The sequence below is a fragment of the Anomalospiza imberbis genome, chromosome 14 (assembly GCF_031753505.1).
Source record: "Anomalospiza imberbis isolate Cuckoo-Finch-1a 21T00152 chromosome 14, ASM3175350v1, whole genome shotgun sequence".
In the NCBI taxonomy this organism is placed as follows: Eukaryota; Metazoa; Chordata; class Aves; order Passeriformes; family Viduidae; genus Anomalospiza; species Anomalospiza imberbis.
Window position 1 is genome coordinate 16,735,994 of NC_089694.1, and position 19,323 is coordinate 16,755,316.

Below are 19,323 nucleotides of genomic sequence, written 5' to 3' on the forward strand. Positions count from 1 at the left end.
TTTGAACAGGTGAAGAAAAAAACAGCCTTGGAGTTCAGTTTTCTTGGCAATCCATCTCTCTGAATTCCACCAAGGAGCACAGCACTGCTGCTGCTGGTGCCACACAGATCTGTCCTGTGTCTGCAGAAAATGCTGCAAATACAAGACTCCACATGGCTGAGCTTTCTGGATGTCCAGCCCACTGCCTCAGAACAGTTTTCACTTCCCCGCCACCCCAGAGAGTCCAGAGAGGGCCCATGTTCCACCACCACTTTACACAGGCAGCACACCTAACCCTTACTCCACCCACTGTCATCCCCCACACAGTCCAAGGCAATGGCAGTTCACTTTTTCCCTTCTTTTTTGTACTCCCTGAAAACGATGCCCACCAGAAACGTCCATGGAACTGCAGCCTAAGTTACTGCACTGAAAGTTCAGTGGTTCCATGGCTCTGAAGCTGCTGACATGCTGGGCCTGAGCAGGAAGGAGCTGAGCATGGCCACAAAATGATCCTTGGGAAGGCAGACTCGGATTAACAGTCCATTAGCTCTCAGAAAACAGAGAGCTACCCCAAAATTTTGGTAACCTCAAACTACAAGACAACATGCAAAGGCACGGCTCCTTTTTAATATCTCTACCCTGTTCTATTACACAAAATAGGAGATGTCAGACCCTGGGTGCAGATCATTTGAACATTGCCATTTTAGTTATCTTATTCTCACTTTGGTGTTAAAAATCTGCAGTCCTCCTCAGCAATCTTATCCTGCTATGTAAATCTTTTTAAACAAAATGCCTTATGCAAAGCTTACTATTGTTAGCTGATATCAAATCAGTGTAGCAAATTGCCATCGGAGTATCTTGATCTAATTATGTTCTGGAAAGAATCGAAATAGAACTGAAGAAAATTCAGATAACGGAACAGGCAAAACAAGAAAGGGAAAGGAAGAGAATAAACAAAAGATAAAAGAAGAACAGAGAATAAAGGATAATGCTCTGAGATACAAAAAATATGATTAAGTGATACTGAAATTGTGGGGTGTGTGCAGAGACAGCCCATGAAGCAAGAGGAACCCCAGGGATTTAAAATGTTCCCATCATCTACTGCAGAATATGAGATTACATCATTCACAGGGATGTGAAAATGGCATGTTTGGGGGAAGTCAAACAACTGGGCTGAGCTGAAACCTCTGAGCAGCCAGCGTTCATGGATACCCTGTCAGTGGATGCAGATGGAGCCAATGAAGGCAAAACCTTCCCCTCCTACGGATCTGCCTCTGGCAGCCCTGCACAACACTCAGCAATACAGGGGAATTCAAATGGGGGATAATGCTCACAAACAGGATAAATATTCCAAGGATATAGGAAACACATCATGAATTTGGATGACATTCAGTACTAAAAAGTCTGTGGGCTCTCAAAAATTGTGTTACAATTTCATGTCTTTCAAGATAAAGGGAATAAGAGCCTCTTTCCATTTATTTATAATGTCTATTTGTATAAGGGTACACCAATTACAGACGATCTTATTTTTTCCATGCACTGTCCCATGCAACTTGCCTCAACATTCTGAGGATCCCAATGCTTAATGTAGAATTCTGTAAATGTACCAAAATTAATTACAAAGATTTTGCTACACTTCTCAGTGCAAATTCTTTCCCCAAAAAGCCCAGTCCTAAAGAGAAGAGGAATATCTTTCCTGTCTGTAAGTACACACTTAGAATCCTTTAGTGCTGGAATTAGAAGGGATGTGTGAATACGAACAGTGTCAAAATACAAAGGATACTGAATGAAAACCCACACCTCTGTAAAGGGAAACAACTCATTGTAATTTGCACCTCTTTTGCAAGCATAGCCCTTACAAATAGCTCATTGCAAAGAAACCCATCCAAAAAAAAATACAGCGAATTTACTTCACAAATTGTAGCTACACAACCCAGAGAGGCAATTCTAAAGTCCTAGGGTGTGGTTTAGTTCTCCTGTTAATAACAAGCTGTTAGTAACAGGATATAAAGCCACTTTCAGAATCATTTTTCTCAGAGGGACACGAACATTGACCCAGGGAGCATCCGTGTGTCACAGAGCAGTATCAGGGCACTTCTGATTCACAAACTTAACAACCCAGATGTCTCTCCTTGCTGATTTCCCTGGCCCAAGCTGCCAAGGAAAGCAGACTATAGCCAGCAGCCTCAGAGGAAGGAACCAGCCTCCTTTCAGGGAGATAAAGGTTGGCTTGAAACAGAAGCCAACAATATTCCTGGGCCTAATCAAAGACTTTTTTCACTACTTTTTACAGTCATTTTCTTTGTGCTTCTGGCACCATCTTTGTTAGGAAGATTTATTGTCTGCTTTTTAAAAATCTATCAGTTTTGCAACAGCTACCAGATGAAGGGATCTCTTAAATCACTCTGTATGGGGAGAGTGTGAACATGTGTCTTACAGTCAGAGCTTTAAACTCTCCCATTCTGGGAAAAGCACTTATAAACATCAACAATGTGAGGAACATTTTTGAGACATTTATACTCAAGACATGCTGTTTACAAGGTGCTCTATATTTTGAAGTTACTGAATTACAATTATTCAAACTGACTGTATCCATTAAAGATTAAAAAGGAGATTTTTTAAATTATATGAGAAATTAAGAGAGTAATAGATTTGTTGATTGATAATACCTGACAAAATTAAGGTTTCAGGCAAGAAGAATGTTAAACATTGCTATTATAGTTACCACTCTAATTTCTTTTAAAAAGGTCAATTTACTTAACTATTTAAGTTACAAATCCAAGCAACTGTTGCATCATCTTACAGGACTGGGATCGCTGTTGAATATCAGGGCAGGATAATAGGATAGATAAAAGTTCTCAGAAAGAGAAAGCACCAGAACCAGCAGCAAGGTGGGGTTGGTCAGCCCTTCATTTGAATGTAAATGTAATTATGAGGCAGGCAGTTGGGCTGACGTCAGACAAGATCTTGGTAAACCATTACCACCAGCACCTGGTAACACAGTTGATAATAAAAGAGGATGAAGTAGAAGATTCCAAGCAGAGTGGCATTATTAGAGAAAACCAAACACAAATATTTTTGAGCAGTAAAAGAAGACACTGAGGAACAAGATGCTGTGACGCCGTGTTTACAGTCTGGGACAGCCATGTACGTGAGCTCGCTTTTGGAGAAGGAGCCCAGCATGTACCCAGGATCTGCCAGGGCCAACAACAACCTGCCCGTGCAAAACTTCGTGTCTGCTCCAGCCTACTCCGACTACATGGGATACCACCCTGTGCCAGCCCTGGACACCCACGGGCAGCCGGCGCCAGCCTGGGGCTCCCACTACGGCCCCCAGCGCGAGGACTGGAGTGCCTATGGCCCAGGCCCTTCCAGCGCCGTGCCCGCTGCCCACATCAATGGCTCATCCCCTGGCCAGGGCTCCTACAGCTCTGCTGATTACAGCTCCCTGCACCCCGCTGCTGCTGCGGGGTTACCTCCTGTAGATACAATCCATGCCCAGCAAATCTCTCCCAACAGCCAAAGGCACAGCTCTTATGAGTGGATGAGGAAAACGGTGCAAACCAACACTGCTGGTGAGTGCAAATTCAACTTCCAACCTCAGAAAGCATCTTCTGCTATCACTGAGCTTAGAAATAATTAACTTTACTTGAAACACGTAGGTTGGTGGGTCAATTATGACATTTATTTAACCTACTGCTGTTTAATGCAGTTTTAACTAAATTTGTGCTAGTTTCACTTTCTCCCATAAAGGCTTTCTGTGGTTGCTGTAGTGGAGTGGCTGATGTGGTCAGACACGGCTAGAGCTCAGCTCCAGGAATCCCTGTTGGAACATTCTGTAAAGCATTTTGTGTGATAAACATGATAAGCATGGAGGTGTTATGGAGCAATGCAGCAACATTTAACAGTTACAGACAGAAATACTCCAGTTATTTTGTGCTGCAGGGGAGATATCAATATATAATCAGGTTGATATTTTTAAACCTTATAGACTTCTCAATAATTATAAAGAAAACCATGTGCTCTGATCTAACTGCAGTAATTATGCAGTTTTCTGCAATTTTCCTGTGTCTCATATTTTTCTGCCCAGATTTATTAGGTGAGCACAAATATTCCTAGAGAAGCAATCTGACTCAAATAGTCATCATAGACTGTTTGCAGATCACATAATTCCTTGGTTAAGCTTCCTTGTCATGTAATTTCACATCAGTTTTATTTTCCTTACATGCCAGAATTTTTTAGCTTCCACAGTTACACAATTAAAAATCTCTTCTCTACAAGTGGCACTCACTGATGTGCCTGTTCTTGCCACAAGCTGTCTGCCAGATGAATATTTCTATGTATATTCCCAAGGCGGAAACTGGGTGTAGCAAGGTTTGCTAAATCTGTTGTTCAAGTTAAAAGTAATAAGTGTGTGTTAGGGAGCATCAAAGAAATGCTCAAAAGAAAGCAGAGCAATTACAATTGGAGCAATCTTAGAAGACATAGAAAATCTGCACTGTAGCAAATGCTTGTTGCTCAGGAGCAAAATTAGCCTGGTAATTGTTTCTTAATTATAAAGCAGGCACATATTGTTTTGCCTCTGTTACTAAATATAAAATGCTGGTGAACATTAGGATATCACAATGCTCTCCTGCCACTTGGAACCTCTACAAAGGCCTTCAAAGCCAGGCAGATTCAGTCTGCTTTCCCCCCTTCTGTATACTCATGTAAATCCCAGTAACTTCATTAACATCATTGGAGACTGCCAGGTGTAGAAGTGATGCAAGACTTGAGTGTAGATCAAATTCAGCTGAGACAACTGAATGTCAATGAGGCAGCCCTGGCTGTGTCATGTTGGCACTGAATTTTCAATGTGTGGCATTCTTGAAGAATAACATTCTTAAAGTTTAACACACTTAAAAATCTAAATCCTTGCTTTACACTTGTTGAACAGTCTTGGAAGACCCTGAAAGGTTTCTCATGCGCATGTCCAAATTTATAAAATATACTTGCAATTCAGAGACACTGTTTTGGGCCTAAATTAATCTCTAGTCTCAAAAGTGCTTACAGAGGATTTACTCACATTCTGAAATACTTTATGAACCATTCGGGACAGGTGGAACAGAGCCCATCAATAGCTGCATGTCCTGAGGCTGTGCATTCCTAGAACCCAATCCTTTGAAGTGGTAAAAACAGCCAGGACTTCACAGAAGTGAGGCAAGGCATCAGCCCACCTTAAAAAAAGAGAGTAAAGCACAAACGTGGTAATTGTGCAAAACAAGAAAAGTACCAAAGAGATTTAGCTTTTCATTGGTGTTAAAAAAAAAAAAAAAAAGAAAATTTTAATCCTGATAGAGAAAAAATTGTAGCAAATGGAAGAGAATTCAAATAAACTACAAGGCTAAAATTATGCATTGCTCTGTACCACCTTATCAGTGTTTTCTCTAGAAGAAAACTGACTTGATGCCATTATAACCCCTCTTTGAAACATACTTGCTGTTTTTTCTTATTGCCATAATATTATTTGAGTTATCAAAGTAGCTACTGGTTCTTCTCCTTCAATGTTATCACTGCTTAATAAAGTTCATTGCTTTAAAACCCCAGAATTACAACCCTAAACTCTACAATACATTTCTATGCATAAACATGTCTGTCCTTAACTCCACCAGTGTGTACACACATCAATGCATGTGAGCAGAATGGAGTAACAGCAACCACAACACATCTAATTAGATGAGATGAGCCTCTTGAAATACTGTCCTAAGACAGTGGGAATTATTTTGAATGAGGTGATGTCAGTGGGAATTGTTTCCTCTCTGTTTAGACTCTATAAAATACACTACATTCCGATTCAATATTCTTATTTAGCATTTCATACAAAAATTCAATTACAGGTAAAGTGAAATGAAAATTTACCTGATCAAGTCGACCTTCAGGATGAAACAAAATCAAAGACAGAAGTACTCTGTCCTTTCAACAGATAAAATGTGATTTGAAATGAAACATCCTCTGATTAAAGGACCGTAACCGTATATTCAGAACCAACCCTGGTTTTACTTCAAACACAAAAACATTACACACAAATACACAAGGCAGTAAGAAATTAAAAAAAAACCCATACATGGAAAGTGGGCTTGGTAGAGACCTTCCCAGTCAGGCCCTCCAAGTGAGGAAAAGAACATCTAAAGAATTCCTGACAGTCTGATCCTGGTTTTACTGAAAATTTATAACATCTGCCATCCACTTCAGTTATGCTGGAGCAGAACTTCCAATTCTTTTCTAAATTCTGTGTAATCAACAGAATATGCATTTTCTGAGAGCAAGAAAACCTTCAAAGTGTAAAACTTACTTAAAAGGTATCTAAAGGGCCTAGAAAAAGGTTTTGAAACTTCATCTGGGAGTGACCCTTCTCAGAAAGAGAAAGGACTTTAACAGGACTAAACAAAAGATCAACATGATTTTTGTATGTTACAAGCTCAGCCACAGGATTTTTTTTTTTTAACTATAGTCAACACATTTTATGTCTTTGTTTAAACAAGCTGTGATGTACAAGTAATTCAGATTACAGTACAGCAGAAACATGGCCAGAAAGCAAAACAGAATAGCAGGGGAAAAGGCCAGGCCCCTGCTTTAATGCTAATTTATTTTTCTTTGTAAATTAGTTGTGACATGTATTTTCCACTGGCCTACATTGTCTGAGGTTTTGAGGCCTATCTGTCATATTGAGGCAACAGACCCTTTTAACACTTCACTTTGCTTTGATATGCAGTCTTGTCTCTTCCTTCTCCCTCTTTTCTTCAGGAGTTATATTGCCGGAAAGGGTGATGATTTTCACAGCAAATAAAGAGGCCTTCTCCCAGCTTTATTGTCTTCAGAAGAAATACTCTGTGAATTTTATGACCAAGGGGAATGGGGAAAACTACTCCTTTTCTCCACCCCCTCAAATCATGGTTATATTTGCTGATTATAGTGAGGCCGGAATAACCTTGTTGAATTTTAACTTGTTTTCAAAGATTCCCTCTAAGCCCTCAGTTTACAAGGAACCTGAATATCTATACTATTGTTAGCATTAGAACTATCAGTGAGAGCAAATATTTCAAAGCCAACGATTTGTACCATGAAAAAAGTAAACTTAGTTGAATGATTTAGTCCTGCAAATTTAGGCAGGAAAATCTTCCATGCTGGAAGTTGAAGTGGCATAGAATTTGGTTAAAAATCCCTAATTATGCTTATTTCAGCTATGTCTACCTTCAGATAAAAATATCCCAGTCTGTCCTCGGTGTCGGTCCAAAATTAAAGAGAACTGAGGAAAAAATATTCCTTCATCTATTTCTGTCCCTTTTTCTTCTGCTAAGATGAAAGCGTCTGACATTTGTTTAGGGCTTGTAAATTCCAAACCAATTGGCTTGTGTTTCTGAATGTGAAAGGGGTTCTTGATAAGATCTCCTTGTCGCTCCTTTGTGTGGCGTGTGCTTCATCTTAACACCTCAATGGATTTTAGGGAACCACTTTAAAGGAGTCTTTGTCCTACAGTTTGTCCCAGAAAACTCACATCAAAAAAACTGGGAAGATCAGAAGAAAAAAGGAAAACTATCTAGTTGGCTGTTGAAAGTGCAAAGAAGAACAAATAAGTTAAAAACTGATCTCTCTGGATTATTATTACATGAAGAATTGCTTAAAAATTATATTAAATGAGAGATACATTCTAAACATTTAGTAATGCTTCTCATAACAGTATTTATCTGGTATATCTAAGAATATTTCTTTTATACATTAGAAAGAGGATGATCCTGAAATCCTTTTACAAGATTTTATTGCCTCATATATCCTGAATATCCTGAAGCACTCAGCACCTTGCAAGACTGGACCTTTTTGAAAAAGTACATTAAATTTTTATTGAACTTCTAAGTTTATCCTATGGCCACACAAGAAAGGAAAAACATTTCTAGTGGGACATCTCTTTGTGCTACAGAAGCAATCTTTAGAAACTCAGATAAAGAATTAAGCCACGGTAGAACTGCACAAATTGTGACTGAAGCTCAGTCTTGAAATCCTGAGTATTTATGTTCTCACAGACATAGAAGTCACTTCACTGAGCACTGAAATGAAACTCCTTTGAGATTAATATAGCCAGCACCAATTCTGTACTGCTATGAATTATTTAAGATGCTTCAGGATGTTTATCACTTAAGAGCTTCACATTTAAATATATGTTTACAGAGAGGGAAAATAAAGAGGGAAGGACACTTATGGTAACCAAGACTCTGTTACTTCATCCTGCACCTCTATTCATCCTCTGTACCACAGCAAACAATCCCATACAAGTATTCTGTAGTTTAATTAATGTCTGGGAAATGCCTGAGATGTTTGCAAGCTGCTATGGAAAATCCAACTCAATATATGAATAATCCTTCTTTTCTAACCAGGTAAAACAAGAACAAAAGAAAAGTACCGGGTTGTTTACACAGATCACCAGAGACTGGAATTAGAGAAGGAATTTCACTGCAACAGATACATTACAATCAGGAGGAAGTCAGAACTCGCAGCCAACCTGGGACTCTCCGAAAGACAGGTACAGAGAGCACCCCTCAGGTGTGCCCACAGTGCCCAGGCACTGCCACTGCCAGGGGACACAGCAGCAGCCACCTCCTGCCTCTCTGCGTATGACACACAGAGAATCCACTACACAACCCCACAGGTATTAACAGGCTAATTCGACAGAACCCTCCAGTTACATGGAACTCAACATTAGGAGTTAACTTATACTTTAAAAAGTAGTTATTCTTACTTTCTAGCTTGCTAGCCAGCTGGAATTTAAACATTTCCGCTTAACAGGGTTTTAGCTATGGTCTCAAGAGTTACAACATTCATAATTTTATTTCTTCTTGAAATCCCACCAAATAATGGCCAGCAGAAAATCCAAAGCATTTGATAAATTTCAGCTGGAAGACAGGAAAGTTAAAACTCAATCCAATGAAATATCTATGGGGTTTTTTGTTACAAATATATTGCCACAATTTCCACAGGCCATATTCTTCCTCTGTCAGATTTCAGCATATTCAGGGGGGTTTTACAGCCTTGGATTTTCAAGTCAGGATCTCTTTTTGCCACACATATGTGTAGCCAAGACTATCCATCCAGGGAATGTTCAAGCACATACTCAGATCGTTGCTCCCTTGGAGAGCAGCTCTGCCTTCACTCGTGTCTAGTGCATATTTAATCTCTGTCCTGGATAAAGCCAGGCTCCTGAGCAGGGCACAGCTACATTAGCCATGTTCATACAGACACTACAGGAATTCAGGAGAGAATTCCCTAAAATCCCTATGTTGAAGAGCACTTCTCCCAAGCACAGCTCTGCAGTGTGTGGAAATAATAATTGCTGGATCCAAGCCTCCAGAATTGCAATGGTTCTGCTACAGCTGGAGGAGAAGGGCAGATTTGGTGATACTGAATTAGTAATCTCATTTAAAAACCAGATTATTGCCCTGAGGTAAATATTAACTAGAGATCTTTCTTCTTAGAATTTTACAAGCTTTTGTTCTTTCTAAATATACACATTCAGGTCTCTTAAAATGGTCCTCTTTCAGTGGCTTCCTCTGATTCTGCACTTGGTCTGTGGAAGAGCACGGAACAGAGAGGGACCAATGGAGGCTGGAAGCATAGGAATGCAGAGACAATCAGCAGTGTTTTAGGATCAAGCACTGGGATTTTATAAAAATATTTTAGTGCAATGATGCTCAGTCCCAGACCAAAATAGTACAGAGTGCACTGCATAGACTGCGAGTGCTCCCAGGCAGGAACAACACAAACCAAGTTTATCGTGGATGGACTGAAGTTTGTCACACAGTAGGATAGAGCTGCACTGGAAAATTTTCAGAGAACTGCAATTATGAAAGATTTGCAACCACCACCTTAATGTTATGCAAGCTGGCTGATTTAGAACACAGACATGCCTGGAGTCACCAGTGATCCTGCAGAAAATCAGCAGTTTCCTTTTACAGAGCTGCTGCTCCTAATGCCAGCCCATTTTTATCTGGTAAAGTTCCTTCAAGTATAATATAGACAAAATACATAATTGATCAGAATTTCCACAGGACAGACAAAGCTAAATGCTTCTTCATGCCAATACCAGGGAGGCAGTAAAAATAAATATAAACCACTGAGATTTTTTTAATACAAAACAAGGTTACAACTTTCTATATTGTATTGTATTCAACACTCCTTAAAGGCTGTAACAAATACTGTGAATTAAGAACATAGCTAGCAAGCAGGAAAACACATACAGAAGTTCCTCCTCATTCACACTTTCACGTAAGGAAAGACAATAGAGATAAGTCTTTCACCTGCACAATGAACCTGGGAAATTGACTGTCTTTAAGTAATGCTGATATATATATTTATACATATAGCCATACATATGTATCTGTAAAATACATGTTCAAATATATATTCCAATAATAAAAACAATCAAAGCTTTTAAATACGTAAGAGTATATGCACACACAAAAATCACTCACAACATAAATGAAGAAAAAGAAACCTCACTACTTGGCTTTGAATTAATCTGTAACATAGATAATAAAGAAATATTCACAATTAATCCATAATTGCAGCTTCCTAAATAATGACAATGGCAAAGCTGAAATTATGAACTCTGTGGCCTGAGTCTCAATGAGTTCATTGATTTCTGTGTTCCTAAATATAACACAGTGTGTTCACTTTACACCAGGCCCAAGGAAAAAAGAAATCAAGAAAGAAAAAATCAATTTTCCATTGATTATTATGCCAAAAATTAATACAGAATAATGAAAAATCTTTTCACTGCACAAATTCAGTGTTTTGCTTCTGAAGGGTTTCTTGGCTTGGTTTTAGCTCTGGGGCTTTTTGGCCTCATGGCTTTTTGCTTGTCTGCTTTGAGTTTTTTAAACAGTGTTTTTGAACCTACCTACATTTCTATTGCTATGATTACTGTAAAAGGTTGAGCAGCACTTTGAATTAATCAGGTATCATTTATAATGCCCCAGGTGAAAATCTGGTTCCAGAATCGCCGAGCAAAAGAGAGAAAAATGATCAAGAAGAAAATCTCGCAGTTTGATGGCAGCGGGGGCTCAGCTCAGAGTGACTCTGGTTCACTCAGTCCAAATGAACTGTCAAATTCTCTGTTCCCACCACCACATGGAATAAATGGATTACAGCCTAATGACATTCACCAAGTCATAGTTTCAGAATGAACAGAGAAAAAAAAAAACAAAACAAAACAGGAAAAAAGAAAAAGCAAGAATGGATTTCTCCACCATTGCCACCCCCCACCTTGGAAACTCAACTTCGCAAGGGACTATTTTCATTTATCTGCCTTCAGAGTGCTGATTTCTAAGCAGGAAATCTGAGCCTATAAGCAAAATATTTTAATTATTGCAAAAATCTCAGGGACTTTGTGCTGCTAAGATTCATCTCTCAGTATCTTTGCTAGCAGTTAATTTGCTTCAGACACTGACAAAGAATGATACAGCGGAAGATTCAGTACAGGTAGTTCTAGTCTGATCATACATGTGCACAGAAAACGGAGAGAACTGATTATAAAATAGAGTCCTATTGCAGAAAATATAACAATCTGGGTGTGTTTGGTTTGTTCCATTTATATAATTAGAGGAAACCGTAGATGTTAATAAATATTTACACTTAAATGAACTGAAAAGGATGCTACTTTATGAAAACAGCAAAACCACTTAAAAGACTTTTAAATGCTCAAGGAACATAATAATGTTGCTATACCAATATATTGCAGTTAATTAAATAACACGGGTCATCTCTGTCCTATGGAATTGTATTCAAGCAATAGTTACAAATATAGAATATGCCAAACCTGCCAAGATTTGTGCAACTGTAAGAAATGCAGCAATTTCTCATATACATTAGGAAACGCCAGAAAATTTGGAAGACAAGTATTACCTCAGTCTTCTAGGACTGCACATATTATTGCTCAAAAATCCGAGCACAAATGGAATGGAAACAGAATTGTTACTACAAGCAAACCACCAAAAGGAAATAAAGAATTTGCTTGATGTCTTTAAACACTGGAAGTGAAACAGGAGCAGTCTCAGGCCACTGACTTTATCCCTGACACTTATTTGGGGCTGAAGGCAACAACTCTCCCAGAGTAGCTGAGAGGGTATTTTGAAGCTGTCACCTGCAGCTGAGCAATCACAAAAGTAATGTTCACTTCATGGGCACTCCTGAAAGAGCACAAATGCAGGACATGATCACAGTGGGGTTTGCTTTAATTACTGCTCCATGTTGGCAGGTGAGGGGTAGAAATGGTATCTGAAAGACAAGTGATGAGTCTGGCAAAAGTAGAAAGAAAACCCAAAGCACTAAAAAAATCCCCAAGCCCTTCAGTAGGTCTGTTCTTTGGAATTTCTTAAGATGACCTTTTTGCTAGTATAGAAGTAAACAGCTCTATTGGGAAGATTTAATATTCCTGAAAATGTCAAGGGGAGCAAAGGTAATAAAAAGGGAAAAAAGCAGAACACAAACAGAAAACAACATTATGAAAATCTTGTATCACTTATTTCAGCAACATCAAACTCTTGCTCTCAGAAACAGCAGAATAAATTCTGCTTTTCTTCATGTCAATGAGCATCAGTAACGCGCTGAACACCATGGACAGAATTGTCAAAGCTTTCATCATCTGGATTCAAAACACTAGATAACAAATTTGAGGCTATACCTCATGATTCCGCATTTATTTTTAAAATAACTTCGTTAGAGTAACTCCATGAAAGCAAATTTGTTGGAAGTTACAAGAATAACACTCATTAAAACTAAATTCTGAATTTTATCTTTGTAGACATAAATATCTCAAACTAAACTAGGAAGAAATCCTGTAGCAGAGATTAAGACCTTACTCACGGTAAACATTTTGTGGGTGGTTCCCCAATACATTTTCTAGTCATCTCCTATCATATGGTTCAAAGAAATGGGTGTATTCTAATGCAAACAAACTGTAAACAGAAAATCTTGTGTATATAAATAGTTATAAAACTCAGCCCAATGAGAAATTGAGACTACAGCTGCATGGCATTAACTCAGGATGTCCTAAATCTGCTCGTTGATGTTCCAGTGGGATCACAGGGGCATTACAGGAACAAGAGCACATTGTGGAGCATGCACACAGAGAGCTGGTTCTGTTCAGATGCACAGAAATGCACATGTGACACACACAAGCCTTTTTTCTCTGCTCTTCAGTCAAATAAATCCGTATTTTTTCCTTGGGGGAGGAAGTTTCCCCAGTTCCACCAGCCCCTCTACCTGGGTTGCCCTTCTATACATGAAGGATGTAGAGGATAAAATAATCTCTCAGGAAACTCAGACTTTAGATATACAATAAAAAAGGGAAGTGAACCTTTACCTCCAATCAGCAGATGGGCCATTTCTATGGAAACCAGGAGAGGGCTTTTGTGAGGCTTAGCATTGGCACAGAAATGGAGAGAAAGAAAACTTCTAGTTTTCAGATTTTTTTTTCTCTGATCAATTTTCATAGCAACAAGGAGGAATGGCAAGTACAGCTATACCACACAACAGACCATTCATTATATTTGTGTATTAGAAATGCATTGCTTCAGATTTCCATCCTCACTTATGATAAAATTGAAATGAAACAGATATTTACCAGGTTCACATTCAACATATTCAAATCGTCATCCTGCAGATTCTAACCAAGCTCCAGGCAGTCAGGAAACACCACCCTGCCCTGACAAACTGCTCAGAGTTTGTCTGAAGGCACTGACTGCAGTCAGAACAACCACAGCTGATAAAGGAATCACTCTGAACGAGCCCATTTTAGATGTTTTTGGAGTTGGAATGGGATACAAAGCACCTCTTCTGGCATGTTCAGTATCAGTCTTGTCAATAAAAACTGTTTCTTTTTCTTGATCTTAATCCCGAGTTTTATCCATCAGATGTGTTTTAAATGTATCCCAAGCATATATTAATAAATACTTAGGGGAGAATCTCTTTCATCTACTAGAAAAGGATCTCTCAGCTTACCAAGTGGATCAGATTATCTTCTCTGACTAGTTAAGTAAGAAGTTATTCCCCTTATCTGCTGCTGTGCATAACTGCCCTCAATATGGATCATAATGTCCCTCTCAACCTAAGTGCAGTGGCACAGCTGTTTGTCAAAATAATCTAAGGAAAAATTATTAAACTCTTTTAGAATAATCAGGATATTTTTTAGTAAACTCCATCAGAGAGTGATTAACTGCAGAGTATCAGCTCAGGAGGCTGAGAAGCCAGTGTCCTGGTTTAGGGCAAATTTTGGAGGATACTTTTGTGTTGGGGTTTTTTTTGAAAGCAAATATAAGTCATTTTAATTGGTTTTGGAAAAGAGGAAAAAAAACCTGTTTATGTAATAGGTGAAGTAGTTACTAACATAAAAAGTGACCAATACAAAACAACCAATCTTCTCGCTGTTTTGAAGACATGACGAAGGTAGAAAGCCATTTTTGAGAGGTGCAGCTCGGCTCACTCAGTCAGTTATCAGTCTCTCTGGCACTGGAAAGCAGAGTCTCTGCCTAGTGGGCTACAGGTATGAGATTTTGGTGATTTTCTGGGTTTTTAGTCTAGAGCAGGTTTGAACAGTTCTAAGAAAATAAAAAAACACAGTTTGGGGAACCTCTCTGCCTTAACTAGCAAAAAAACTAACTAAAAAGCAAAGGAGAGCTCTCTCCTGCTGTCCACTGCAGCCAAGTCTAGAAGGATGCTGAGGAGCAAGTGCAGTTTCTGATAACAAACTCCTCACTTCTTCTTTCTCCCTCTGCTCTCTGAACTAGTTTTAAAGGTGCAGAACTTAACAGTTAGCATAAACAGAACAGACAGTTGGGGATACAAGCATCATAAAGTCACCTCAGGACAGCCAGAGAGAGGGGAAAATCGCAAGCAGCTCAAAGAAAACGCTTCCCCTACTTCTTGCAGGCCTTAGACACTTTATCAGACTGCAGCTATGCCATGAGCCAGAAAACATCATCCCAAACCAAAATATAAGTTGAGCACTCCATGCTGGCACATTTCAAAGGCCTCTTAAGGACTCCAGGCCAGGCTGGCAGGAGCCCATCCTGGTCATGCTCTGCCAGCATGGGAACATGAGATCAGGATGTGCACTTGGATGGAGGCACTACAGTCACAGTCCTTGCATTCCACCATTTTCTGGGCAGCCGTGTTTGACTCTTCAGCATTGCTTCTGTGAAGGAGAAACTTCAGCAGATGTGATCAGCCCCTGTATTTAAATTTGTATTTACATGGATGAAACACTAAAGGCTATAAATAACATTTCTCAATATTTATCTTTCTTCCCTTGAAGACTGCTCCAGTGACTTTAGTTATACTTTCCCTTAGCACAGTTAAGCAATTAAAATAATAATAAATCAAATGCCATCCTTTGCACCCAGTGGGTCTCTTCCCCAAGCTCTCCAAGTTTCCTGTTTTTCAGTGTATGTAAATAGAAAACCATCACTGTTTGAATTCAGCTGATTGACTGGTGGTTCCAGTTTCCAAGGTAGTGAGCCCCTTTAACACCATGCTGACATCAAAAGAAAACTCTGCATCACACAACTGTCTAATTCCAGCAGCCAGCAAACCCCTTCTGACATTTATCTGAACCATCTCGATTCTTACGAGAATCCTGAGAGATGCCAAAGCTTTGGCAGAACTGCTCTCCTCAGTCCCACTGTCCAGAAATACTTCATCAAGAAGGGCCTCTGGCATACACTGCTCCTGCTGACACTCAGTGTAGCACCACTTTGTAAATTTGCTTTATTAATTAACTTCTAAACATTGATCAGTGGGAGAAAATAAAGAAAAATACAGATGTGCCCTTACTTACAGATAGCTTAGACTAGAAATAGGAAAGTATCTCATTATAAGATAATTACATTATCACTTTACAAAGACAGCATAATTTAAACCCCTAATTGGCTGTTGGTCAAAAAAAAAAAAAATACCCTGGATCAGAAACTTGACAACCTCTTGAAACTTAGATTATTTTTGAAATTTGATCTACATCAGGCATTTTCAGTATAGGCAGCACAGAGCTGCACACCCCTGCACAAAGCCATAACCCTTCCAGACATTAGAACATATTTGTATCACAACATCAGTTTCGTTGAACCTCACATGCAACTCTTGACTTGCCCTTCTTCAACAAATGAGCATATCCACATTTGCCTGATGAGTTCCACATTTCTACTTCTAAACAAATAATGGAAACTTGCAGTGAGATGCAATCACCTTGAGAAAAGAGTTTGCATTAGCTAATCAAGAAGCATGAGGGTTTGTCCACCAGGCTTATAATGCATTCTCCAAACTCCAGGAGTACATTCCCATTATCCAACCACCTCTTCCTGTCTGAAATGAGGGAATTCTGAGAGCCAACCTGACATCACGTGTTGTATGTTCTTCCTCCTGAAGAATGCCTGCATGGTGGTGATTTGTGTGGAACAAACAGGGGAAAAAGACATTGGAAGAAGACTCAGAATCTCTCAGGCCCACATTAACATTCCCCTTCCACATTCTCCCAACAGTGCCTTTATGTAATGCTGTGCTTTGGTTTAACTCCTGGCTTTTCTGCTCTTTGTGTTTCACGCTCTATATAAGAACACTTCTGATTCCAAGAAGGAAGTGATTTGTGTGGCTAAACATTGCCAGAGACCATCATCCTTCACAAATCTTTCTGGTTTATGGCATAATAGTTTCATCAAATAAAGAGCATCCTATGGAAGTACTGAAAATGAAGCTTCTGTTTCTTCCTTTGAAGCCGTAAAGTTTGATAAGTCATGCTGAAAAAATTCCCTGTAGTATTTACCTCTCAAACCCAATACCAAACAGACATTCTTTAAATACAGACATGGGACACAAAAGGTGTTTTTTCTAAAATAGTCTATTTCCACCCAGATGGTCATTGTTCCTAGGGGAGAGAGCACACACACATAAAAAAAATCTACTGAAACTTCAGCTGATCTTTGACTTCAGTCTATTATTTAAAAGCACAAGTTGTTAAACATGAAGCTGCTATAGCAAAGTACCTTTTCCAATTAAAAACGCTTCTTTTCTTGTTTTGTTAACACTTCAGACCCTCATTATAATGAAGTCACACAGTAATATATGCTTCCTATTGCACTCAATTCAGCAACTTATTGTACCACCTGCTTTGGAGCTTAATGCCATACCACATGTGTCCTTCTGGCACAATGTCCATTTAAATGTCTGTAACATTGGCTTGTTTATTAAATCCAAACCCAGGTTGCATTAAATGGAGGTTTTTCAATTAATCAAGAGACTGTGCTGAATGTGTTCCTGTTTGCCACACCTTGCCCTAACACCTGTCAGCACTGTCATACTGAATGTGACAGTTGTACATCCTTGCAGACAAGTCCATGGGATTTATTTCACTTTCCAGCACACATTCTGCTTGTCCCTCGCTCTTTCATCCTTGTGAAATTTTCAAGACATTTTTACTGGAAAAACACTGAACAAATGCGAGCCCTGAAGTGTCCAAGGCACGGCTGGATGAGGCTTGGAGCAGCCTGGATGGTGGAAGGTGTCCCTGCCGATGGCTTTAAGTCCCCTTTCAATCCAGACCATTCTGTGGTTGTATGACTTTTCCCAGGGACAGTTCACCAAAGCAGCCATCAAGCAAGACAATCTCAACTGAATATTAAAGCCCACAATGTCAATGCACAGCATCAGAACTATCATTTCTTCCAGTGCTCTCAGTTACAACACTCACCTTTTTTGGTTTTCACACCAGTTAAGGTAAACATCCAGAATTTAACTGAGAGTAAAATAAAGAACACTACCTTATTAATACTCCTATATATAACTTTGAGTTGTTTCAACACTTTCTTTCCATTGGTTATGAATCTACATAAGGATGAGAGGAGTAGAAAAAATATCAGATCCTTAAGTATAGAATAATCTTCTCTTTTTTTATCATGTTTCTAAACAGGATGTATTTTCAGTATTTGGTCAATTACTTACCTTCTCTGCAATTTACTGCAACATTCAACACTAAATAAGAAAAAAGTATTTTGACAAAAATAGGAGAACAAAATTTCATTTTATAACAATTTGCCTCTTAATTTTTTCCCTAGCTTAGAGTGTGATTTACCTGCAGCTCCACATAAGATGGATAATGTGCTGAAGTAAGAGCACACAGCACTGATAAAACTGTAGCTCATAACATGTTACTTTCCGAGGCAACAAGAATTTCCACTGTCAAGTCATCTGCATTTTGCTGCAGTCTAGAAACTCCTGAAAAACAATAAAGATGATTTAGGAGGGAAGTATTTTCCTGGAAACAACAGACAGGGATGGAGACCCGTTTTTACCTCATGCAGGAGGAGGTGAGCTCATTCCTTAGAGTACCTGCAGGTCAGGAATTCTGTTTGGTACACAAACCAGAGCCAACACTATAGGAGCTACACTAACACTAAAAAGAACCAACACCTCCCTCATAAATTCGTTTTTTATTCTTCTATTGCAATGACAAACACCAAAAGATTTTTTATTATTTTCCATTTGCAGTAGGTGAGTAATTAAGTGCTTATTACCCAAATAATCACTTACACCTGTGTGCAGATGGGGGCATTGCCCTGAGGTATTCGGAGAGAACATTTTTCCCCCAAGTTCTGCTGTTCCTCTGTGGATTTTCTTCCCTCTCACCACCCCATTACGCTGTACATAAAACTCACTTTCCAAACCCGCCAACAAACCTCAAAACTCCGGGAAGACTCCACAATCCCCGCCCTCCCTTATCTTCACCTCAGGTACCCCGGGGAGCGACGCAGCAGGCAGAATCAGGAGGGGAAGGGCGGAAAGCGCTACCTGGCTGTTTTTATTAGAACCACCGCAGAAACACACCTGGAAAGGAGGCCAAAATACAGGCGGCCAGCACCGGCCCCCACCTTCCCTCAGGAGCCCCTCGCGGCCCTGAGGGAGGCGCGCGGAGCAGTTATGAGTGCGGTGACGAGAGCACAGATATTCAGGTCCCTTGTACGCCGGAGGCTCAGGGGTGGCTTTTTTGGTTTGTTTTTTTTTTGGTTTTTTCCCTGAAAGCAAATCCAGTGAGGTTTTTATCCTGTAACCAGCACATTAAACCTCCCCGCGGGAGCCGCTCGCGCCGGCTCGCGCCCCTCGGCGCGCACCCGAGGGGCGGGAAGGGCCGCGAGCGCGCACCCGAGGCGGCGGCGGCGGCGGCAGGGGAGGTCGGGGGAGTTACAAACGCTAACGGTAGCAGAGCTACTCCGCTTCCTTGCACACGGCAGGCTTAGAGGGAGTCTCTGAAAACAAGTTAAGAGCTCGACAAGG

The 19,323-nt window shown here is 39.8% G+C and overlaps 1 protein-coding gene and 1 long non-coding RNA gene across 3 annotated transcripts in view; one reads left to right on the top strand and one right to left on the bottom strand.

The window, feature by feature from the left end:
* LOC137482671 (uncharacterized) overlaps positions 1-18,581 on the bottom strand; it is a 34,949-nt gene extending 16,368 nt beyond the window's left edge. The window contains exons 1-2 of one of the 2 annotated variants that reach the window (XR_011004179.1): positions 18,125-18,581; positions 8,820-9,380 (exon numbers count right to left, since the gene is read on the bottom strand). This is a non-coding gene — a long non-coding RNA (uncharacterized lncRNA). Of the gene's footprint in view, positions 1-8,819; positions 9,381-18,124 lie in introns of those variants that run through there. The other variant, XR_011004180.1, reaches the window with a different exon arrangement.
* On the top strand, positions 1,614-11,645 carry CDX4 (caudal type homeobox 4). The gene is made up of 3 exons (XM_068205183.1): positions 1,614-3,554; positions 8,388-8,533; positions 10,986-11,645. Exons 1-3 carry the CDS (start codon positions 3,125-3,127, stop codon positions 11,190-11,192), a joined length of 783 nt encoding a protein of 260 aa, XP_068061284.1. The 5' UTR covers positions 1,614-3,124; the 3' UTR covers positions 11,193-11,645.
* Positions 18,582-19,323: the final 742 nt, after the last annotated feature.